Raw genomic sequence first — 26,515 nt, forward strand, 5'->3', positions numbered from 1 at the left:
TAATTTTCAAAGATACAAAGATTTAGAATATTTAACAGATTATTTTTAAATTAAACTTTACACAAATCTGATGCAGACTAGTTTTCAACTTTATTACTAAACTTTACAGTTTTCCCCTTTTATCGGAAATTGCTAATTAATCTTGTGCGTTCCTTTGTGATGTATTGCTCTGAATGTGCCTTTATATTACTTTTCAATTAGGATCTGCAACTTCCTACCGGTAAAAGATTTTAAGCACGGGCAGATGTGATCGATTTAAGTATAAACTTCTCTTACGCATTTTACTCTTTGAATTTCACCAGCTGTGTTCTTGTAGATTAAAATAAAAGTATTCGGCAAAGTAAAGTTAGACACGCATAGATACATAGGCCCACATTCTTCCTATATCGATAATGTATGCAGTGTCGGCTAATGGTTTTCTTTGCTTCCTTAAGGGGGTGTCCAGCAGGAGGGGTATTCCAACCCCTGATATTTGTTAGTCCTTTTTTCAGTTGATTGATGTCAAAAACAATCCACGTGAATAGCTGTAGCAGAGGGTCGAGCTATGCTGATTTCCCCCAAATTACAACTACAAGTAGTTTCGTCTGCATTAAGATAGCGCGCCAAAGTAATTTGCTGAAATCACCTTTAAAGGGGCTGTCGTCAGGGTTTACACTCGCCTGGCTATCCCTTTAAGAGACTTTACCGTCAAACCAATTGCAGACACAGGCTATCTAGCTGGAGTTCCTCCCAGCTGTCTGCTTTTGTTTTCGTTCATTCGTGTCATTCTTGCAGTTTCTGTTCTAGCTGTATTTACTCCGATTTTAATTTATTTACTGCATCTTGGGGGAGACTAAAAGGCGCATAATGTCTGAGCCAGGGAAAGGGGTCAATGCCGGTAAACTGGCAAGTAATGTACAGAAGAGGATAACTCGAGTACAAGAGAAGGTACGAGAATGAAAACCTATTTTTACCATATTTTTCTGTTGTTCTTACAGTTCTGATTCTTTTTAAAGCGCTTCGTCATTTGTGGTTAAACAGGAACAGTTTGTAATGGTTGTCTGTTTCTACTTCAGTCAGTTCGCTAGCTAACTTAAATGTCAACGCAACAAGAACGCTGCTGTTTTCGCGGTCGTACAGAGGAGTGAAGCCAAATGTCAATGGGACTGCATTTGCTATCCGGTTTATTGGTTTTGCACTCATGAACATATAAAACCTGCTAAAATTAATCTCATCTACTTGTATAGTTTTTGTTTCTATAGTTTTATAGTGCGATATTCTAGTGCTCGTGTCGCGTCATTTCTAGTTGAACAGTTTTCCAGTTGAATCATCAAGAGCGTAAACAGTAAATGTTCTAATAGGCTATTTTAGGTCATTATTCTCACAGGCCACTGTTATTTAGAAGCCTGGATTGAGGCAGTATAATTCACAAACCGAAGCAATGCGTGAGATCCCGCTATGTTAATCTAAGCAATGTTTAGTAATTGAAATGGTGAAGTTTTCAATCTCAACGCATGTCGCACTACATCCGGCCTAATACAACAAACCATATCTGCTGAAAATGCCTCAGGATTTCATCCTAAACAGTGTACATTTACGTCAGCCCTCACGCTATGCATACCTTGGCGGACATGCCCCAATATTGTGTTTATTCGCGGGAACGATGGGGATCTGAAGGGCGCACATGAATTCAGAGACGTTCACAAAATTGTGGATGACCTTTGCGTGCCACGTGGAACTGATGAATGACACGGCATTGTTAGATGTCCAGCTGAAAGCTATGCGTAGGTTTAGGGCACAATTCCAGATGATTATTTTTGTGTCGAGGGGAGCCTTTTACTTATCTATGATCCCTTGTTATGAAGACACAGGTGCAAGAACGACGAGGTATAATTGCAGAAGGTTGTAAAGAAAAAGGAGTAATGTCACCCTGCTTGGATCCTAGCCTGCACCCTGCTGCATAATGTGCCTGCGTGCGTGTCTGTGTCTACATCTAATTCAGGGACAAAGAGTTCATTAAGTTGTCTGCCTGCCTGCAATCTAATCATCGTAAATATGCTGCTCATTATGAGATCACTTTTCGCTCTCTTGTATTCTTGTGATGTCAGGGTCAATATATACAAAAGAAAATGACTTGCTTGAAAATGAGAGCCATTATAGGTCAGTATTCAACCATCTCAGGACCAAGACAAGTTGCCAAATGCTGTGTAAAATTCAAAACAGTAATTCACTGGTTTTAATCTTTAATACAGACATTGACAGTCATGACTAACTGTATTTGCAGCCCATTTGCAATACATTGACTAACCCAGTGTATTGGTTTAATCACTGTACATTTCCTGTTAGCTAGTTGTTTATAATTGCAGCACAACCAAGAATCACCATAAATCTGCATTTGTTTGTATTCTCCCTCTCTGTGATATGACCCGTCTGTGTGATTGCTCTGAGGGGAGGTCATAGTCTCCTCTTCCTACATGAAGAGGAGATGGGCTAGCTGAGAGTTAGCAGAAACATTTAGCAGACCTGCATCTCCTCACCCACATCTCCTCACACCTTATCTCCACCCCCAAATTGTCCCGTATCTCTTAACTCTTACCCAAAACCCTTCACATGTGTGCTTCCACTGTCAGCATCACTTCTCCCTGAGTCATTTCTCTTCCTGGTCAGGGGGCTGTTGTTACGTTGGGAAGGTTCTAAAATCGTTGGCATGTCCAGTTGCCATAGAGACATGTGTGATCTCAGGTCACCATGATATGTGTGATATGTCACTGTGACATCAGAGCAGGGAGAAATGTGAGTGGAAAGCCATCAGGCATCAGATTTACACAGGCATCTGCTCCCAAATTAGACGCTCATGAGGGTGCCCATAGTCGTGACCCTGCCCCATGAAGGAAATGCACATGTAGCCTTCTCTGTCCTGCCTACTGCTAACAGTGAACAGACAATATGTCAATCAAATTATTCCAGACCACTCCTTCTTATAGGCACACACCTGTCCTGTCCCAGAATGCCTTTGGTCAAGACATGAAGAGAAGCTATGAATAGCAGACAGGCTGTATCGTGTGAGTTAATCTCTTAGAACTATACCCCTCGATATAGTTCCCCCCTTGGGTGACACACAGATGGCACGGTAAATGTGATGAGGGTTTTTAGATCTGGAGAGAGTTAAGTGAGGCCTGTGTGTATTTTTGGACCCGTTACTGGACACCGGTTTCCTTTAGCCAGACGCATGTAGCTCCTATAAAGCACAAAAAGTATCTGAACGCACACATACACACATAAAATGAGTATTTTTACATAGACATGCATAGTGTAAAATATGAAATAAGATATCACCTAACCTAAATCTCATCAGTGTGATTTAAAAATCTCTGCAGGATGACCAGGCACTTGACTCCCCTAAAAAAACAGACAAATAAATAACTAATAAAAAAACAAAGCTGTGTGTGCACGTGTGTCTACATCTCTGTTTAGTGTTTACCAGTGTGAGTGTTAAAGTGGTGTCTAATAGTTAATCTACAAGATGCATAAAATATCTCTGTCTTCATCTTCCTTTCTTTCTCTTGTGTTCACACACACACAGGACTCAGGCAGCTGTTGCAGAATAGTCAGTGTGTTGAGAGCAGCATGAATGAAAGATAGCTGACTCAGGCTGTATAGAGTGGCCTTTCCACTCTTTCCAGTTTAAAGAGCTGCCTGGCTGAACAAGGTTACTTCTACAATCCATCCTAACATTACAGCCTTATCTAAGCCCTGAGCTATGTTTAAAAAACAAACAAACCAAAAAACCTCATCATATGAGCATTGATTCCTTATGTGTATATTCTATGAGCACATTTTTAGATATATTATCTTTTTTCTTGATTTCACATTGTTTGGAAAAATTGTATAGCTCCTCAAAACTCTGAGGTGGAATACTCTGCCCAGTATGATTTAAAGCTCAAGTTTAGAATTGCTGGGAAAGCGTCACAGCCACTCCAGGAGTAGTTCTGAGGACTGAGCTCTAGTAAAGGAATGGATAACTTGCACAATAATACACTTACGCAATCTAAACTGTTGCTGAAAATTGTATCCTATTCACTATCCCCTACTTGCAAAAATCTGGATCACTACAGAGTACTATTAGAATGTTTGTAGATACTAGGTGTTTAGCACCTTACTATGTAAAAGCAGACTGTCTCACATAAACAACCTGAACTTCATACTGAATGTCATACTGCACTCCACTGTAACAAAGTAGATTAAGATGGATTAAGCATGTCACATCTTCATTGTTCCCTGAGGTAATTTAAACTATCAAATGCCTCAGTACCTAACTGGTTAACTAGCTTGTAAAAGATTTGGTGTTTTTTGTTTTTCTTATTTAGGTTTTATTTATATTTAGTTTTATCACACAAAGTTATCTGACCTGAAAGCTATCAAATGTAATTAATAGAGGGTATGCACATGATGTCACAGTTGGTGAGAGTCACTGCAGTTATGAGCAGTGAGTGGCAGGAAGACTGTTAAGATAATTTTAGACAAGATGTGGTAACTTGTCATAGTTTTTAAAAGTTTTTTAAATAGCGAAGAACAGTAAAAAATTCGGAAAAGTTACCTGTGGAGCTTTTTTGAGGTTTATATTAATGTTACTAAGTGAAAATATAGCCTGTGGCAAGAGGCTTTAACATTTATTGGTCTCAAAAGCTTTACATTAGAGATATGTCATTCATTTACGATTAGACATAATGCTAATTCAAGATATCTCTAATTACATTTTGACTGGAATGAACATTTACAATTGATTTGTATAGGCACTTCATGTGAAATTTATTATTGACTATATGCAATATAAATTTAAGATATCCAAAATGACATTACCACTGGTTATAAAGCAAATTATAGATATGTCCATTTTCTTTATTAGTCCAATTAAAGATATCTTAAATTTCTTCATGATTTAAGATATCTTAAGTATATTTTAGATATTCGAAAATAAGATATTACTCATACAAATTAAATTCTAGATCTCTTGAATGTATATTGTGACTAATCAAAACTGAATTAAAGATATCCTGGGTTTGATTTAGGATTTTGATTTTTTGATTTAGTTTAAAGTCCTTTTAAGATATCGCCAAAGAAATTATAGATATCTTGATTGTGTTGTTAACTGACAGCTCTTGTATTTCAGATATCTCAAATTATCATTCCGACCAGTCATAATGTGATTGTGGATATTTTACAATTATTCTGACTAGTCAGATGTACGTAACAGATTTATGTAGCCTATTTTAACATGAAAACTTGCCCCCTGTGGTACAACAAATAGTACACCTTGTTAGTTTCAAACTACAATAGGGTTTAGTATAAACTTTACCCCTAACTTATGATCGAACTTAGCTGCAGCAACTGGCTGCAGAAGTCATGATATCTACACTACAAATATATCAATTTTATCTGCTGTGCAAAATGACCCCCAAACTTATGTATTCTAAGTTTTTATATGTAGTGCTAATAATGGTAAAATAGGATTAGGAATAGATTATAGAAAAAAGTTTTCTTTGGGTTCCTTTTTTTTCCCTTACAGTGCCCTTCACACAATTTGTATAGAAAACATATCAAAACCATAGCAAAATAATGTGCCAGACATCTAGCAAAATTTCCTTGTGATGGCGAGGAGGTGAGGCAAATTGCAGAAATGAGCCGTTTCGCAAACAGATGATTATTACACAGAACAAAATCAAACCAAACTCAAAGAACAATAAGCAATCACAACACTCAGAACATAACAGGCAGCCTAACACACAATGAAGCAGCTGATACACAACATACATAGGGTCAAATGCTGACAAAGACTAACAAGTAAACAGCTCTTTATATATACACGGTAACAATGCAGATAAAAAGGAACAGGTGCATCACATGGGAGGGTCAACAAAGATGAAGGCACACACACACAAACATGGAGTCTAGAAGGACTCCTTCCCCCCAGCGGCATTACTCATATCAGGCCATGGCCCCCAGACCAACACCAGAGGACTGAGGTCTGAGTGAACCAACATGGGCCAGTGCAGACAGGACACAGGGAGTGCCACTTAATGACTCAGATGCTCGATATGAATCCTCCTAGAAGGTAACACAGGGACACTCGCAGGCTCTAGAGATGCGTGCTCTGGGCAGAGCCTTAGGAGCTGGGGGCTCATCATCATCGGAGTCCCATGTTTCCAATCCCATTTCTGATCCAGAAGTGAGATCCTCATGGAGGGCCTCCTCCACCTCCATAGAAGGTTCCATAGAGTGGTCAATCTCCACGTCTCACTTAAGGCTACAGTCATCATAGTCCTCACCCATGCTGTAATTTGTAAAACTGTCCCAGTAATCCAGAGGGGATATGTAAATCATTTACATTTGCGGCATTTAGCAGACGCTCTTATCCAGAGCGACTTACATTGCATTGTCATTTACTCATAGGGTACATCCTAGCCAGTGCAGTAGGTTAGAGTCCAATATACAAATGATCTAGAATACTTTAAAAATAGAGGTATCACTGCTGATGCCTAGAAGTAGAAAATACATAAGGTCTATCCTAAACAATGATAAGTGTAATAAACAATGCCCTACAATAAGTACTAATTTAGTTATAGGATATAGGAGCAGGGTCAGTTGTCATTTAAATATTCCATGAATAGATGGGTCTTTAGTCTGCGTTTGAAGACTGCAAGGGACTCTGCTGTCCAGACAGCACCACCACCATCTGGGAGCCAGGACAGAAAATAGTCTTGATGCTTGTCTTTCATGAGACTTGAAGCATGGTATTTCAAGCCAAGGTTCGAAGTACTTGAGGTACAGATCAGCTTTGACCATTGATCTCATGTATGAAGGGGCTGGTCAATTTTTGGCTTTGTAGGCAAGCATCAAGGTTTTAAATCTGATGCCTGCAGCTACTGGAAGCGGATGAAGGGAGCGCAGCAGTGGAGTAATGTGTGAACTTCGGAAGATTGAATACCAGTCATGCTGGTCTTCAATTCTGGACAAGTTGTAGAGGTTTGATGGCTCTTAGAAGAAGACCAGCAAGTACCGAGTTGCAGTAGTCTAGCTTTCTTTGTAGAAAAGAAATGATTGAGTGTCATTGGCATAGCAGTGGTAGGAGAAACCATGAGAAGATATTACATCACCAAGAGAATTAGTATACAAAGAGAAGAGAAGATTTGTAGTCAAATTGCAATTCGAAATGTGTGGCATGGTCCATGATGCATTTCGGATTTGTGACGCTTCAAATGACAATTCTGTTAACATAATTGAAGATATCTTAAAAGATATTTTAACTCGTCAAAATGTAATTGTAGATATCTTGAATTGCCATTCTTACTAGCAAGATTATAAATGCAGATATCCTTATTTGTCATTTTGAATAGTCAAATTCTAATTCTTATTGGTCAAAAGTCATTTGTAGGTATCTAAAATTGTATTATGGATAGTCAGATGAAACCCATTATATGTTAAATCCACTTGCCGCATATAGCCTGGCCTAGCTATTTTTTGTTTGGCCTAGATAACGTGATATAGCAAGAATACTCAAGTTGTACTGTTTTTAGGTAAAAATGGGTTTGTACCTAGAAACAGTGTTCAGTGTGAATGTCTCAAAACATCTAAAATGGCAAAGAGCTGTTGTGTGACTATGTAAATAGATTCAGCAAGTATTTGGAGCAGGAATCTTTTTACAGCCTGTCAAAGCTAACCACTTTAGAGAGTTAGCCAGATAACTTTGAAGATTTGGAAGTTATCTATACTTGGAACAGAGAAACATTAAATCTCAAATTGACCACAAGAATGTATGTCAGATTTAATGGTAACATCGGAAGAGAGGTGTTTTATCTGTATAAATATAGCTATAACACAACTGAGAGGCAGTGTTAGTTATGAAAAAAGTAGGCCTAGCTAGTTTACAGTTTTAGAATCAGATTAGAATTATAATGCTTTATTGACATTGTGCAGCAATGCAATGAAACTAGAGTACACTACCCTATAGTGCTAAACATTAACATTAACAGTAATGGGAAGAAACCTTTACTATTTAAATTTTAAAGGCCCTAAAATGACATTAAAATGAGTGTTTTGAATGTTCTTTTTTCTCTGTTGCCTTTTAACATTCTGCACAGGCTGGAAATAGGATTGTGTTGCGGCTTTACTTGTATGTACTTGACGTGAAAGGCTATTAGGGATCTTGGTCAATAACAGAATCTGTGACATGTTTAAATAGATGCTAATGAATTTCTCTGGTTAAATTATAGTATGCCACATATTCATAATGATATCATCTGTTCATTTATAGATAGCTAGCATTAGCTATCTAGCTTATATTTGTCTGGTTAACCAGGTCTAGCTAACAGGCTTTGACTATACTAGGCAAGAACTAAACATGGGAAAGTCAATGACTATTACCAGTTTCAAAAATGTCAGTGCATATATAACATAATAATAAATATAACATTATATATAATGTTAAAATAAATTTGTAGCTCAGCTAAATTACATAACACAATTAGCAAACTGTAGCCTGCAAATTTTGTTATATTTTCATTGTTTGCTACATTTATTGATTAAAGCATCAAATGAAAACAATGACTGTTTTCATAAAAAATAAAGACATCATTCACATTGCCTCCAGTAAGTATTGGTAAAGCTGTTGCTTTTAGCTTGAGTCTGATGGCAAATCCGGAGCTGTGTTGAGCCCAAATGAGTCTACAGTAAAATACTTGACACTCTTGAGTGTCACTTCGACTCCAGAAGAAAATGTAAGCCATTTTGATGTGGTCTTGTTTTGTGGAATAAAATGTATAGAGTAACTTCCCGCTTGTATCCAAAATCTAAACATATGTATGTGTGTGCAATTTTTATTATTTGAGCAGAGGAATGTGGAGTGAGTGAAGTGTGGGAGTGTGGGTCAGTTGATGTTGCAGTTCATGAATATGCAATATAAAGTGGCTTATGATTCACTATAGTCAATTAGTGTTATCTGTAGCATCTAAGATAACACCAAATAGTGTAATTCCTAAGCGGTGGTTAAGGGGCAGTAAAGATAGTGAATAGGTCACAGTTTTAGACACAGCTCTAGTGAAAGGTGAGGCTAACAGAAGTGGCAAGTCTGCCATATTGGTGTGCCCAATGCCAATATCCATGATATTCCTACATCTCATTGTACCTTTTGCAAAATAAGCCCAAAACCTCTGGCAAGCTGTAAACAGATTCAGTAAATACTAGGGATGTTGCTTTGTATCATGACCTGCTTCATCGGAATGCAGAATTGTGACAATGTGCGTAGGGATGATGAACGATATAGTATTTTCTTTATCATCAAATGCAGTTGCATTGTTTGAATAACAGAGATCACAATTGACCTATGGTGAAGCTGTTACAATAGCACATTTTGATAGAATAGCAGATTAGAAACCAATGCTCCTTGAATTTTCTTTGTATTTTAGTTGCAGGGGAATAAAAATTATTTTTTAATATTTGCATAGTATTTTGCATTGTTTATGCTTCAGAAATAAATAAGGAATGCTTTTATTTGGTTATTTAATATATGGGGAAGCTACATTTTAATATATTTTGTTTACAATTGTAAACTGTTTCTAATTTCTTGTAACTTAAATAATCTTTAGCCCCTTATTGTTTATAAAATATACACGAAAAAAGTACATTTTCTACACTTAAGAAATAAAAAATGTTTTTTTTCCAAAATTTAGTTTCAAACATCATGAGAAAATCAAATCGTGACTCCAGTAACCTGAATGGTGTTGAATCGTGAGCAGAGTGCATCATTACACCCCTAGTAAATACTATGCTTTCTAACAAAAAGAAATTTGAAAACATACTAAAACAAAGCAAATGGATATTGTTCTACCTCTTCTTCCTTACATAGTAACCTATAGTAAATGGACTTTCCCAAAACAGTGTTTATCATCTCTTGCATTCACAACAGAATGTTCCTGTGCATACCTTGAAATACAGTGGTCACATGAAAATATCATGGATATCATTACATTGTTTCTTATGAACAAGTTGGCACACTGCACAGCCTTTCAGTGCAAATCAACCTTTTTCAATTGATGTGGCTAAAGGTTTACAGGTTGTCATTCAATTAGGATACTTTATTATGGATATTCTTTTTTTTTTTTTTTTTTTTTTTTTTTTTTTGCAAATTTATAGGGATTAAGTGAGAGTTTCTCAGCATCCAGTGTCTGTTTAGCTGCTGCTGAGCTACAGCATTTTCTAGGATCTTGAAAATAATTGGAAGGTTTGAGATCGGTTTTTGGCCTGGCAGCTGACATGGATTGATCTTAGATTTTTTGATAAGTGGTCTGATTACTGCTAATTTAAAAGATTTAGCCAATGTTCAAGGAGGAATTTCTTAAATTTAGTAGTTTCAATTTCTTCAGGTAGAATACGGTATATGGGCAAGATTTTGAGTATGTGACTTTTGTCACATTGTCATGTTAATACTCTGAATTATATTCCTAATGTTCTTACTTTTCTCATTTAAAACATTCATGAACTCATTACTTCTATGTGATGTTATAATCTGAGCATTGGTGTCAGTTTTATTCCTAGTTACACGTGCAATTGTGCTAAATAGAAATCTAGGATTATTTTTGTTATTTTTATAAGGATTGAGAGAGAAGCTGTTCAAGCAGTAATAAGTGAGGAGGAGTAATAAGTTCAAGCAGTAATAAGTGAGACTTGGCAGGATGCAAAGATGAGCTGTGTAACACACAACGATGTTTATTGCAAGACGCAACAAAAACAACGTAGCGCTTAGGCTAATGCAAGGTCAAACACCGACAACATCCACACTTAAACAAGAGTTATATACATGCACAATAATGACACAAAACAAGGAGCAGGTGTGAAACACAGGAAGGGCCATACGAGGGCCATATGAGCGAACACACACACACACACACACACAGGGAGACGTCTGGAAGGAGGAGCCATACAGTGACAGCCCCTCCCCATTGGCGTGTCTCCCGGCACGCCAGCATATCAGGCTACAGCCCCGAAACCAATGCCAAACAGCGAGGCCAGGGTGAGCAGGACAGAGGGGAGGAAGGGGGAGGAAGACAGGGACCGAGATGACAACAGACACAGGGACGGTCTCACTGACGGGTACAGACACAGTCACAGAGGGGGACAAAGTGACGGGTACATTTTTTCTCCTCTTCCCTGGCATCCTTCAGAGGTCGGTGTTTCTGTAACGTGAGGAGGCTTGGCAGGATGCAAAGACGAGCCGTGTAACACACATTGACATTTACTAAAAGACACAATAAAAACAATGTAGCGCGTAATGACACATGAACAATAACAACACAAAATGAGGAGCAGGTGTGAAACACGGGTAGGGCATGGCCATACAAACAAACACTGCTTGGTACATTGGGCAACAAGCGCTCTCCAACGGGTCCTATCGGCTGCAGCGTCTCTGGCTTCGTCCAATGAGCATATGTCAATAGTTTTTAGGTCAGCGATAAAGGTTGATCTCCAGGTGGTTTTGGGTCGGCCTTGCTTTCGCTTTCCTCCTGTCGGTGTCCAGTGTACAGCTGCCTTTGAGATGCGTTTGTCTGGAAGACGTAGGAGATGACCAGCGAGGCGCATTCTGCGTTCGGTGACGATTTCTTCCAGCTTCCATAATCCACTCCATTGAAGAACTTCCTCATTGGTAATTCTGTCCTTATACGAGATACCCAATAATCGGTGGAGGCACCGGTGATGGAAAACGTTTAGTTTCTGGGCGACCCTCTTTGTGTTCCTCCAGGTTTCACTGGCGTAATTGGCAGTTGGGATGACGATCGTGGAGTACAGACGCATTTTGATTCCTGTATTGATTGTTGTTGAGGACCAGATGCGGCGTAGACGCTGGAACACACTCGCTGCCTTTCAGATCCTACATTGAACGTCCGATTCTGAGCCACCGTTATTATTGGATACTATGCTGCCGAGATATGTGAACTCGTCGATGTCCTCCACCGTTTGCTGCGCAATAGTTATCTGCATCTTGGTTTGATGATTCACCCGCATGACCTTGGTTTTGTCTGTGTTAATGCGCAAGCCAACCTTTTCCGCTTCGCCCTCAAGGCATGTTGTCATGGATTGTAGAGGCGGTTTTGTATTCGCTAGTAAGGCAATGTCATCTGCGAAATCGAGATCAGTGAGATGAGATCCATTTGTCCAAGGGATTCCAATCACTGGGCTCATCATCACCTTTTTCATGACGTAGTCGACTGCGAGCAAAAAAAGAATTGGCGACAGGATACATCCTTGCTTGACTCCGGTTTCGATGTTGAAGAAGTCTGTGTAGCCATCGTCTGTCCTGACTCAGCAGCTAGAGCTGATATATAGGTTCTGGAAGACGTTGACAAACCATTGTGGAATGCCGTAGGCTCGTAAAATTTTCCAAAGGAGCCCCTGTGGACGCTATCAAAAGCCTTTTTGAAGTCGATAAAGTTGATGAGCAGGGGGCGCTGGAATTCGATGCACTGTTCGATGATATTACGAAGTGTGTAAATCTGCTCACTGCATGATCGGCCCGCTCTGAATCCGGCTTGCTCTTCCCGGAGAATTTCGTCCTCTGCTTGTTGTAGGCGCCGTAATAGAACGCTGTAGAAAACTTTCCCAGGAACCAAGAGGAGTGTAATTCCCCGCCAATTGTTGCAGTCGGCGGTATTGCCTTTCTTGGGGAGTTTAACGATTACTCCTTTCCTCCAGTCACTTGGGACGCTCTGATCTTGCCAGCACTTATTGAGGAGCACTATGAGGGTGTTTACAATTGTGTCTCCACCGTGCTTTAGCATTTCCGGTGCTATCTCGTCTAGGCCTGGTGCTTTGTTGGCTTTGAGTGTTCGAATAGCCACCTTAGTTTCCTCGATAGTGATTAAATCAAGACTAACTACCAGGTCTGGAGGTGGCGGTGTGGCACCAAAGTCATAGGTGTTGGCAGGGGTGGACTGGTTTAAGGTTTCCTTGAAGTGTTCTACCCAGCGCGCGTCTTGTTCTTCTCTGGTGAGCAGAAACACCCCGTCCTTGTTTTTGATGGGTGCACTTGAGTTGCCCCATGCCCCAGTCAACTCTAGTACAATGCGGTACAGCATCTTATTGTCATTCTTGCTAGCCGCCTCATGTACTTTGGCTCCTTTGCATTCCACCCATGCCTTCTTGTCAGATTTGCAGCTTCGTTTGACTGCCCTATCCAGTTGCCGATATCGCTCTGCTGTGGTTTCCTTGTCAGGGTCAGCTTTTGCCTGTTCGTGTCGGCATTTTGCGATTTTCCTTTCGTCAATCAGGCTCCAAGTTGGGCCCCGTATCCATCGTTTTTTCTGTGTCCCGCATCGGCAACCCACGATTTCCTTTACCGTTTCTATGACTGCTTGTTTGAATGCCATCCAGTATTCGTCGATGTAGCTCGAACCGATTTCTCAACTCCAGTTGGAATTGTTGGACCACGGCAGGTTCTTTCAGCTTCTCCACAGCGTAAGGATGTTGTCGTTGCTTTTGTTCTCTCCGTTTGATCCGTAACCGAATTGAGGATCGTACGAGATAATGGTCCGATCCAACGTCTGCTCCGCGATAGGCTCTGACATCCAACAGTGCTTAACGCCATCGCCGAGAGATACAGATAAAGTCAATTTCATTGTATGTGGCTCCATCCGGCAATCGCCAGGTTTTCTTATGGATATTTTTGTGTCAGAAGTATGTGTTACCAATGCAGAAATTGTTCATATTGCTAAAGGATAGAAGTCGTTCACCATTATCGTTGGTCTGTCGCCCCGAACTGTGTGTACCAATGACGTTTTCTAAGCCACGACGGTCGTCGGTAATTTGCGCATTCAAATTACCGATGAGAAGTTTAACGTCATGGGTCAAGATTTCATCAATGGTGTCTTGTAGCAGTCCGTAGAACGTATCCTTCTGATCATCATCGGAGTCTTCGGTTGGAGCGTATACTTGGATGATGGAAGTTTTAGCGTGTCTTGATTGAAATCGCGCTGTGATGATGCGATCGTTGACAGGTTTCCATCCAAGCAGTGCACATGATGCCTTTTTACTAAGCACCAATCCGACACCATGAATATGGTGCTCCTCATGTCCTGAATACAGGACTGACTTGCCATCACTTACGATCTTTCCCAATCCAGTCCAACGCATTTTGGAGACGCCCAATATGTCAAGATTGTAGCTGTCAAATTCGTGTAGAAGCTGGGCAAGCTTTCCACCTTCGCAGAGAGTTCTAACATTCCAGGTGCCTAATTTGGAAATAGTTTTTGCATCGAAGGTTCCGGTCTGCATTGGGCGTTGGACACCCAGCACCGTCATCAAGTTAGAGCCATGTTCTCTTTGCTGATGGGATCGTTTAGAATATTCGCTTGTTCTTTCCGTAGCGGTAGAAGTTTTTACAGGGCCGGGTTGCTGGCCCAGTGCCTAACCCTCCTCCTTTCACATCCGGCGCTTGGGAACCGGCAATGGCGGAGTTACAAACACACACACACACACAAACAAAAGAAGTCATCTGGGAGGAGGGGCTAGACCGTGACAATAATTTTCAAGTTATAGCTATCAAACTTGGTGAAAAGACTCAGCAGCTGACCCCAAGCACCAAAGTGCATTTTCTACTGACTGCATGCATCTATCTACCCCTTCTACCTTTTCATTCATCCCTCCATCTTGCTATAGAAATGCACTCATAAGTCCTTCAGCTGTAAAGACGGAACAACTAAATTTGCTGTACTTTTTGAACTACTGGGCCAAACTCAGATACAGATTTTCAGTTAACATAGCCACAGCTGTCATAGTATTACAACAGGCTTTGTCAAGCCAACTCAAAGTTTGTTCACAAGCTTTACTTTATAGTTCTCCTTTTTTCCTTACTTTTCTGCCATCACGCAGTTTTCGAAATATCGTCACGGGAACAGTGCCTGAACGTTTGGTCTGATCTGATCCATAGGGAATGAATGGTGAAATGTTCAAAACCTTCATACACACTTGCTACTTGTTATCAGTCAGTTGGAACTCCATAGCAACCACATAACCACCTAGCAACAACATAGGATCCACCTAGCAAGAACATCACATGGTCCTTCATGGTGACCACTTAGCAATTGCATATCAGTAACTTGGTATGCCATAGCAACCACCTACCTAGACCTTAGCAACATCCTAACAACCACTTCGGACTGCATAACAACCACTTGGGTAATGCCATAACCACCACCTAGGACTCTATAGCAACCACTTGGTAACACCCTAGCAACCACTTGTTACTCCATAGCAACCAAATAGCAAGAGCATAGCAACCACATGGGATACCATAGTATCCCACCTACCAACTACCTACGAATCACTTAAGCTCGGAATTTCTTCACGTATTTTTTCTAGTTATTAGTTATTATTGGCATTTTTCTAGTTGTTATAGTGGTTGTGCATGCAACTATTTTTCCCCGATTTTTCCCATAAGGAATGAATGGTGGAATGTTAAAAACCTGCGGACAGACAGCCATACCCACTCTAAGTGGTTACACACTAACTGGTTACACAATACTGGTTATCCGTCATCTGGGACTCCATGGCAACCAATTAACCACCTAGCAACAACATACCAACTACTTGAGGTAGCATAATCACCATCTAGCAAGACCATAGCAACCACCTCGAACGCCATAGCAACCACCAAGCAACATCCTGGAAATCACTTAAACTGCTTTAACTCAGTATTACTTCTTCAACAAAATGTAATTCATAAAAATCTCAATTTCTCCTTGGTAGGAACTTGTGTTCATATGGAGGTCTAATGATGTGTGAAGTATTATTTGTAGAGCTCAATCACACATCCACTGTTAGACAAAATGTCTAAATGATTATATAAAAGGTGGTGAATACATATTTGAATCAGAGTTCATGAAAGGTCTTATAGCCAACCACACCTCCCGGATCAAGATACTACATGTAGAAGGCTGACAAAAAACCAACTGATGTTGTCTTTAAAGCAATGGGGATGTGGCAAAATGGGTCTCAACAGCTTCTGGATCAGCTTCCACACATTCCAAGGCCAGTGATGAACACACACATTTTTTCCTAAGGTTATGTCCCCTTTGATGAACCATGTAGCTGGCTGTAGCGTGTCAGTACATGTCAACCTAATTTTTTCTTCTGGCTTTTTTTAAAACGTTTTTTAAGTGGTTAGAAGGTTGTCATAACCATCTGAACTTGAGCTACCATACATAGACTGTTGGAGTGGGATCTGTAATTCATGCATAAAATACTAAAGCCTGGGGGAGCTCTTCTCTAGAACTAGCTGTGGGTATGGATGTGGATGTTTTGGTCTTGCTGTTTGTTTCTTTGGGGGATTTTTTTCACAGAACACCCAGTTTTGCAACCTTTGGGATTGGATATGGTATCACAATATGTGCCTCACAAGTTGTGCCACTGTTTCTTCTTGAAGTTGATAAGTAGTTTAAATTTCTGTAGAAGCAGATGCAATTCCAAAGGTGCCTGCACACACAAAAAAACACAATTAGAGGGAAGTGAGCCAAATGCAGACCTGTCTTGGACCTGTAAGGACTGTTTATGTGATTATCTGGCTGTGCTACAGAGGAAGTGTGTCTGCTTCCTGTAGTGGTAATATTCATAGCTCACTCTTGTGGTTTGGATTAAAGGAATAGGTGGCTAGACTGGCTAAGACTAATCTCTTTGTCCTTATTCCTTCCACTATTAGCCCTTTGCTGATCTTGCCCTTTGTCCATTTCAAAATGTTTTTCCGTTTCCTTTGATGTTTGCCATCTGTTCTGCATAACCCAGTTTGATGAGTCAGGGATTTTGTGGAAATGTACAAATGTAGAAATGAAACTAAATGACAGTATTGAGGTTTAGGAGCACTATTCAGAGGCACACATTACAGGAAGTTTAAAAGAAACATTCCTCTCCAAATTCATTTGTGCAAAGATAATGAAACTGACATATAAGATATATTTCATGGTAGCAAGTGTTATTGTATATATGAAATATGGAAGCATGGATGTGAATGAGATAATAAATGAATATATGTGATAACCAAATTACCAAAAGGGAAATTGCACAGTAGCAAAAAGCACATTAAGACTTCGGTTCAGATACTCCTTGAATCATATCTACATTAAGTATCAGTTTTCATATTTTTAAAGTGGAAAGAATATACACTTGTTAGCTACATAAATTGTGTAGGAATGTAACAATATAGTGATAGAAAAAAGGAAATGCCTTGTTGAATGACTACATCAGGATATAGAAAAACAGAGCAGTTTTTAGACTAATCCTTAGCTCAGAAGTGTGTGCGTGCGTATGCATTCATGTGTGTGCTTGGCCTGATCTCTAGATGATGCAGAAGCTGGGAAAGGCTGATGAGACCAAAGACACAGTATTTGAGGAAGGTGTGGCTAACTTCAACAAGCAGATGGTGAGATTCACTCTTTACATCACAGCTCTAAGCCCAACACATCTGCTTGAATTAAAACATAAATCCTTGTGCAGGGACTTCTTTAAAGGTGAATGATGAGCTCACTTCTGATCTGGTGTTGTTGTTGGTGGTGGTTTTCTTCATTTTTCACATTGTAAAAGCAAATCAATCAGACAGGACACATTTCACTGACTGAGTTTTCTTCCTTTGAAACTTTTAAAAAAGGGATTTTGAGGAATATTGCCAACACTTGAAACAGTCTGAAATATCTGTATACTGTATTTCTGCAGTTATGGAATTAATTATTGAAAAAGATGCATGAAATGTGAGGTTATGAGAAAGTCCTGAGATCTTTCAATATTGTTGGAACATAAAATGCAGCAAATATTCACAATCAAATGTATTCCATTTTAACATAAGTCATTTGACTCGGATATTTTCACTTCTGAATTTGGAACATTTTTGTAAGGTTTTAAGGCATTCATGTCCCAATGTGAGCTTACTACAAGGACAGCCTAAAAATGTAATATTCCACAAAATTTCTAAATAACAGGCTCTGATATAAGCATTTGGGATGACATGATTAAAAATAATGTGAAAATGGAAAATATCTTTAGATCAATGCCATGAAATCATTTGTTGTGAAAATGATAGCCAATTTTTTGTTTATCTGTGCATAGGCTGAAGGCACTAAATTACAAAGAGACCTACGGGCATATCTAGCAGCAATCAAGAGTAAGTCAGATTATGACCCTGGCAGCACACTTTAGCTGTAGCTGTGTGTGTGTGTGTGTGTGTGTGTGTGTGTGTGTGTGTGTATACATTTGTTTGAGAAACATATAGGGAGGTTGTATGGTGTACTTTCCTATGCTTGTGTGTGTGAATCCTCTGCCATCTAACTCTGTTTGTTTCTCCTCAGCAATGCATGAATGCTCCAAGCATCTGCAGGAATGTCTATCAGACATGTATGAGCCAGACTGGTTTGGGAAGGAGGAGGTAGATTCCATCACAGAGGTGTGTTAATGTGTCACTATCAAGCTTCCTATATGAGGCATGTGTGGTTTCATATTTGTATGGATGTTATGCTAAAATACTGTTAGGTCATCAAAACAGGTGTGATGTCATAAAATGAAAGTCTTTAATGTCCTGTTTTAGTGTTCTGCACATTAAATGTCATCCACATTCTACAGATTCTGCTGTTACAACCATTTGTTTTATCTTAATTTCCTTTTCCCTTTTCATTGTTTTATTCTTATCATCCTCTTGTTTAACTCATTCTTCCATCATTTCCCATTCATTCACTCTGCTTACTGACACTGTTTCTCTGTGTAAAGGAGATGATTGAAAAGGAGTTGGATAATAATTTTGAGGTAAAGTAGATATAGGTTCCAGCATATAGGTGCTTAAAGGTTGGTGCAGTACAGTTTTTGTGCTAGCATTCAAGATAGCTCAGTATTATGGCATTCTGCATCTGGTACGTAGACAACTGTGATTTGTGTAGAGTGCGAGAAGTGTGTTGTAATGGAGTAGATTGAGTCTATAAGTGTGTATGTGGGAAGGGGTACAAGTGCATGTGTGCATGCCTGCAGTTGTAGCATTTCTGATAATCTCTGCATTGCAGGACTCAGATATCGTATGGGAAGACCTCCATCAGAAGCTTATGGACAGTGCTCTCAACTCTATGGATACATACATGGCTCAGTTTCCTGAAATTAAGGTTGAAATTAGCTCTAATTAGTGGGATGTGGCTTCCCTGGACAGAGGGGACATGTCTCATAACAAAGGTCTGACTGGCTCTCCCCACTTAGGCCCGTATTGCTAAACGTGACAGGAAGCTGGTTGACTTTGACAGTGCCAGACATCACTTTGCCTCTATACAGAAAGCCAAGAAGAAGGATGAGGCCAAAACTGCCAAGGTACCAGATGCTTCCTAAGACAAGCCTGCAATGTTTGTGGCTAAAATATATTGCACTGTGTCCATTGTCTTGGTGTTTTTCACACAATTCTTGAGTAATCCGTGTACTTAATATCAGTGCTTTTAACTTGTTTGTAGGCATGTATGCACTTGCATTTCTGTGCAGAAACTGCATGAGATCACTCTCTTGTTTTGAATGTTCTTGACAAAATCTGTGCACTAACAAGAATGCTTGTTTAGCTTGTCTTTGTCTCCTCTCTCTCTGTTTCTCATGTGTAGCCCTTGACTTTAATGGAGAAAGCTGCTCCAAGTTGGGCTCAGGGAATAATCTCAGCACATCAAATTGCTCAAACTAACCTCAACAGATGCCAGGTGACTCACTGTTAGACTTTGCACTACAGAGCCTTAATGCCCTAACCCCTGCATGCTCACTCAGCACTGGCACAGTTTACACTCTCCTTAAGCTATCCCATGAAAGAACTGCAGTGCTTTGTGTAATTGCTCTGAAATGAATATTGTAAGCTGTTCTGCTTGATGCATATATTCTAATTATGCAAGTGTGTGTGTATGTGTGTACTGTTAGGCAGAGGAAGAGTTGGCTCGAGCTCAGAAGGTGTTTGAAGAGATCAACTGTGATCTCCAGGAGGAGCTTCCATCCTTGTGGAATAGGTACTTATCTTTCATATCTCTGCTACGTATCCCTCTCTGTGTCTGTTTGTTTATCTCTGTCTCTCTCCTTCTTCTGTTTATACTTTATCCATATAAAAATGTGATGTTTTCCTCAGACTGATTCTAATATGATCCTTCTCTTTCTCTCACTTTTTCCTGCTCCCTCACAGTCGTGTTGGTTTCTATGTGACCACCTTTCAGAGTATAGCTGCACTGGAGGAGACATTTCACAGAGAGATAGGCAAAGTGAGAGCTGAGCTATTTCATATTCCATAGCAAAAGATCAGTTCCTTTAAAATCCTCTTTCATTTTCATGTTTTTTTTTAAATTCCCAGCTCAACCAAAATCTGTGTAATACGCTGATCAAACTGGAAGAACAGCAAGAGATCAAGTGAGTGGATCTTGTCTGAGTTTTGTCTGTTCTGTAGATGTCCATTACATCTAGTCTATCAAACCAGACTGAGAGCTATGCGTTGTGAGCACCTATATTCCCTATAGACTAAAACAACCCTACCCCAAACTTCCTACAGAAAAGCTGTTATGACTACGGGGAAGAGGTAATTTATACAAGGGCTATGTTTATTTGGCACTCTGTGTGTGTGTAAAGCAGGCCTAAAAGCATGCATACAATATATATATATATATATATATATATATATATATATATAATATAAAATATTTTAATATTAATGTTATGGTACATCAGAATGTTGTGACCTTTTAATATCTGCATGGCTTTGGTCTCCTCACCACTCTGTTGCCCCCCAGTGGTGACATTCAGATTTGCAGCTCCACTTTATTGCTGGAATGCATGAATGTTTTAATGATCTTTCTTGCTTTTCTTTTCTGCAGTGGAGCAGCAGCCAACCACAATGCTACAGTAGAGTCAGACATCACTAAACCAGCATCTAAGGTATTGCTCCTGGACAGGGAGGGAGGGAGGAAGCAAGAAAGAGACTTGGTGCATATGTGTGCTATGTTTTTGTAATTTGTTTTTGGAAGCAAAAGGTGACCAAAAGAAAGCTACATTTCAAAGTCGTCACATAAACATATACATAAAAGTACAAAATCCAAACATCACTAATATAATTCAGGTATTTGTAGTGCATTTTTTGTAACGTGACAAAGCAGAGGCATGTTGAACTGTGTATGGTGAAATGTTTACAGTTCTTCATTTGTGGTGTTTAAATGAGTAACTTGTCTGTCTCCTTAATGATCTGCATGCGTGTCTTGTGTGTGGCACACTTTTGTGTGTGTGTGTGTGTGTGTATGTGTGTATGTGTGTGTGTGTGTGTGCGTGTGTGCCTGCGCGCGTGTGGCAGCTTAAACCAGGGCCGCCGGTCCCCCTGCCCCCCAGGCCCTCTCCATCTAAAGAAGTGAAACAGGACGACATTAACCTCTTTGAGGATGAGCTGGTTCCCAATATTAACTATACCGCCCCATCACAGGTCAGAGGTCAAATAACCCCTTATTCCTGGTACTCAGTGACCTCTTTATTCAATCTTCACCTGTTCGCTTGTTCGCTTCCATTCCCCATGTGCCAATCATAAGCCATCTTCTCAACCATCCATGAAGCAGTGCTACGTTGCATTAGGAAATCCTTTCTAAGAATCCTGCTGCTCTTCCAAGTCTTTACATCTTCCTCCTCTGGCATTACCTCATCACCAACACACTCACCCAGCTTGGCTCAGTTCCCCACACACATTCCCTGTCCATTCTGCTACAGCAGTAGAGCTTTTTCAGCCTGCACTATGAGAATGAGTCCTCTATGGGCTTGCATCCCAGCAAACATATGTAATCTTGCTTGTGATCAGGGCCTCCCCATTAAGCCTTTCCCTGTAAAGGTGTTGTGTGTTATTTCCCGTGTGTGTGTGTGGAAGTTTTACAGCCCCACAGTGGGCACTCTGCTGGACATGGATCTAGATGCTGTGCAGGTGGTCAACACTTTCTTTGCCCCCCAGGTGGGTGCACCAGTTTAAGATAGATCAAGAAGACAAAGACTGAATATCATAGAGTGGGAGAGGCTAGCCACTAGTCAGTGTGTCTACACAGATACTCCTCTTAGGCTGCGAGGCACTGAAATAGCAGGAAAACTAGGGGGAGCTGTGTGAAATTATTTTTTATTTGATCTGGAAAGGTCCTATCAAAGTGTGCTCCCACACAGAGGAACCTGGGTTTGCCTACTTTGCTCAGTACAGAAGGGGTATGTATAACGATAAGAACCCAAAGCTCTCTCCTTAGTTAGCATTGCTAGGGAGGGACACCAAGCCTCTGGGATTTTGGTGAGAATACCCTTATCTACCACACCAGTCATGCTGGAAACATCCATGAGTTGAAGTTCATATTCTCATTTGGGCTGATGGGTTTATGGAGCTGAAATTAACCACCTGGTTAATCTGCACTCTTTCTGCATGTATGAAGCCCATTCACAGAAGAGTTTATCACTAATCACCAGATTTGGCAGCATAAGAAGGCCAGACCAGACTGAAGACCATAACAGACTATACACAGGATACAGATCAGACATACCTATTGACATACATAATATGTTCCACCAAATTACCAATTTGAATGCTTGGATCATTTGTTGATGTATCCAGTAATTGAGGGAGACTCTTTTTCATGGGAATCTTACCTCTCCCATCTTCGCTTTATGTTGGCGCTATTTGCATAGCTGCTTGTGCTAGGTTTTTGTTTTTCATGTTTATCTTGCTCCCTCATTTATCAATGCCTTACGGAAGGTGGATTATTGGGACTCGTGGGAGGTAAGAACATTCTGGTTAATATCTGGTTGTATCCGCATACAGCTTTTACGATTATAGAGTATACTTGGCAATCTATCAAGGGTTCCACTCATAAGCATTCTGCAGCTTAACTGATTGCATGACCAAATCTCTGCCAAGCCAATCAACAGAATGTGAAATTGACTGAATTGTGTGTGTGTGTGTGTGTGTGTGTGTGTGTGTGTGTGTGTGTGTGTGTGTGTGTGTGAGAGAGAGAACTCAAAATACTTAGTGATCATTAACATCACCTAAATAAATGTAAAAATCAGTTTTTAAAATCATCCTTAAAAGTGAATTCAGTCATGTCGATGAGCCAATATATGGCATATGACACTACACATTAAAAATGAAAGATAATCCAGGTGTTATGTCTCTTCAGGTGACTGCTGAAGTTCAATACTGGACTAGTTTAAATTAGACATCTTACTTTTTAATTTCATTGCCTTGAAACATTCTTAAAGTGACCTGGACAAATGTGAAAGTGGATTTATATTTATGGGAACTGGATGAAATTCAAATCTGCAAAGAGTATAAAGGGAAACAACGGGGTAATGGATCAAAAGCAGATCAGAGTATGATTTCCATAAATATTATTCATTTTTTTACACAACCATATCTTCATCTCTTTCCCATCCGCCTGTGTGTCTTCTTGCCCCGGTTGTTTCTGAGCCCCCTTTTATACCCAAAAGTCCAATATGCAAAATACCCTGACTGCTTCCTTAATCCACCATGTGCCCCAATTTGAGCAGAGCCCTGCTGTGGACAGGCCCAGGTGTGGGGCTCAGTTCAAGGAATGCCTGCACACATGCAGCTGTGTGTGCAGCCCAACTGAGACCATGAGGGCTCTTCATCAATGAAGCTATATGAGACCCTAAGCTGGGATCATGAGTGCCCTGCCACTGTGTAGCCAGATCAGGCATCTAGCTGGGATGGCCAGGGACCTACAGCAGAGGCTAAGGCCAGCCAGGCAGGCTAGGAGGTCAAAGGGCAGGCGGGCTGGGGCAAGGAAGGGCCTCAGGTAGAATGCAAGCAAGATGATGCTGTGGCAGTTGTACTGGCTGGCTGTGACCCAGGTGGGGTGGGCGAAGTCGAGGTCACCCCATTGGAAAGAGTAGGAACTACAGATTGTTGAGGTGAAAGGCTTCAAAGGAAGTGAGAGTAACCACAGAGGATTATGGATGTGTGTGTAAGATTGTCAACAAAACATCTATATTTGTGTCTGTGTCTGACTCATGTGTGATGTAGCTGAAAATTTATCTGTGTGTAATCACCCTATGATCTTTTTCAGACTGATGCAACTGCTACTACCCAGCCAGTGAGTACACACGAATCCTATAAAAATGTACACATTGTGACCCTACACTAAAATACTGGATATAGTCTCTTTAACCCTGTTAACTCTTGATCTCTGCACTTTTCATGTTGTCATGCTCAGCATGCTGCTACGACAGTAACCAATGGCTCATCAGATGCCAAACTCCCAACAGGAGTTCTCTATAAGGTCAGCCTCATTCTGGATACTCTGTATTATAGACAGGTGTGTTTAAAGCTTATTTAGTGACACTGAATGTGTGTGTGTGTTTTCTGGTAGGTAAAAGCATTGCATGATTATGCTGCCACAGACAACGATGAGCTAGACCTCAAAGCTGGTGATGTCGTACTTGTGATACCCTATATCAACTCCGACGAGCAGGTCAGTAAGTGACCCGCTCACAATATGACAATAAGACATTACTGTCAATTTAAAAGGTAGTGATGAATATGCACATAATATATGCATGTATGTTTAGCTTATGTCTCTGCATGTGTACATGCAGGATGAAGGCTGGTTGCTTGGTGTGAAGGAATCCAGCTGGCTTCAGAATAAGAACCTTACTGCTAAAGGGGTATTCCCTGAAAATTTCACCCAGAGATTGTGAGCAGGGCATCCATCTATATTTGTTCTCAACTCCGTTTCATTATGCTATTTCTTTCACACATTTTTTTTCTTTTTATCTACATGTATTTTGTGTTTTGAAAAACAAGGGCTTGTTAATAAAACCAAACCTAGGTTTTGTTCTAAGTACACTAATCCTGTCGTATATATTGTTTGGGGGTGGAGTGCATTGCAAAGGGAAAAGTGTGACATTTGGAACACCCCATTATCTTTGAATGTGACCTCAGTAAAGCACACTGCAACTTGAAATTTGACAGAAAGCTGAAAGAGAAGCACAACGGGTACTTTTTAACCTTTGTATTGACACATTAAATGTGCGTGATTTTAAATGTGGCTTTAAGAGCTTCAAAGAAATAAATAAATACACACAGTGCCAGTGAGATTAATTAATTAATTGTTGAATGAATGACACATACCACTGTTGAAATTAATCCATAAATTGGTTAATTTATGTCATTTAGTTGGAACTTGGAAAGCACTTTGTGTAACTTAATTGTGATCTGGATCTTTCCTTACCTGCATGATAAAAACAGCCTCAGTAACTAAGACAGACAACGACATCTTATCTTTTAAGGTTTTACTATGTTTGAGTCTGTTGATTATTTTATTGTTAACCTAAGTTCAGAATATTATTTGAAATGAAGATAACCAAAGAATCCATCTGGGGCAAAAATTACACTGTATGAAAAAGTATTGCTTGAAACGTTTGTTGCAGTGTAATTATTTTAATCTTTATGTTATGGCTGCATGATTATTTTATAGTGTTTTCTTTAATGGGGCACAAAATGCCTCTCTTAAAAATCTGGAATAGTCTGGACAGAGATGCCACCTCAGTGAGTTAGACTTATCTATAAAATTTCACGATGTTGCATTTCTAATCTTTCACCTTGGTGGTCAGCTGATGTTGGCCAGTGATGGCACACAGAATTCCAGTTGGCTTACATTCATTTTTCTGTCAAGAACAAAAATGCAAAGCTATAACTGTATTATCTGCTGATGTACTGTGAAATCTTTGCTAGGGCTTATTAGCCTGTACTGTGGCCTATAATCTATGATGTATTGCTGTCTTCTCTAGATCATTATCCACAATCAGAATGAGAGTGAATACTTTCATCTTTCTCTCTCTCTCTTAATACCCTCAAGCATGTTTACAGAGCTGTAATTATCATACCTGATAAGTCTCAAAGCTTTATATTTTTATATCAGTTTTGATACTGCTTTTATCAGGCCGTCGAAATGAACAGTCAGACCCAAAAGAGGGCAAATGTTTCTTTAACCTGATACACTGATATACACCTGATATACTATGTGTTTAAATCCTTATACCAATCATGTTTATTTTAAATGTTTTCGAATCGCTGAAAGTCACGATGATGAAAGTGTTTGAAAAAAAAAATGTAGGCTTCCACATCAATTACAGTGACTTCTTTGAAGCCCTAAAGATCAGTTACCCTTAAATACAATTTATCCATAAGAACAAAACCCCTGAATAAGGATAATTGATCTTTAGGAAGTTCTACGTGACAGGTCTTTGTATTTGAAATTTGCCATCAGACAATCTTTTTTTAAAATTAAGATGAATCCTTATATAAGAATGACTGACTTTATTAGCAGCACATGAACCCATTTTCTGACCAGATGAAGAAACTGAGGCAGCTTTATTTGACCTGTCCAAACATGCTGTGATTCTGTAAACACATCTTATCTCTGTCTCGCAAACTGTGAGAAGCATTTCAATATTAAATGTTGATTTACCACCAGTTCCAGCTGTGACC

At 39.8% G+C, this 26,515-nt stretch overlaps 1 protein-coding gene across 7 annotated transcripts; it reads left to right on the forward strand.

Moving 5' to 3' along the window:
• Positions 1-672: 672 nt before the first annotated feature.
• bin1b (bridging integrator 1b) lies at positions 673-26,500 on the forward strand. Of its 7 annotated transcripts, none has more exons than XM_081710442.1 (18): positions 673-927; positions 17,357-17,437; positions 18,118-18,172; positions 18,357-18,451; positions 19,059-19,154; positions 19,246-19,353; positions 19,632-19,724; positions 19,936-20,021; positions 20,192-20,267; positions 20,357-20,412; positions 20,552-20,578; positions 20,874-20,934; positions 21,344-21,469; positions 22,763-22,786; positions 24,093-24,119; positions 24,240-24,305; positions 24,396-24,497; positions 24,595-26,500. In XM_081710442.1, the coding sequence occupies exons 1-18, from the start codon at positions 847-849 to the stop codon at positions 24,721-24,723; spliced, it is 1,389 nt and encodes a 462-aa protein (XP_081566568.1). In that variant the 5' UTR covers positions 673-846; the 3' UTR covers positions 24,724-26,500. The 7 variants fall into 7 exon arrangements, with proteins under 7 accessions (XP_081566568.1, XP_081566569.1, XP_081566570.1 ...); XM_035527616.2 differs by having other exon boundaries at positions 674-927; positions 24,622-26,500; XM_081710443.1 differs by lacking the exon at positions 22,763-22,786.
• Positions 26,501-26,515: the final 15 nt, after the last annotated feature.

The sequence above is a fragment of the Electrophorus electricus genome, chromosome 3 (assembly GCF_041902795.1).
Source record: "Electrophorus electricus isolate QZ-2024a chromosome 3, ASM4190279v1, whole genome shotgun sequence".
Classification (NCBI taxonomy): Eukaryota; Metazoa; Chordata; class Actinopteri; order Gymnotiformes; family Gymnotidae; genus Electrophorus; species Electrophorus electricus.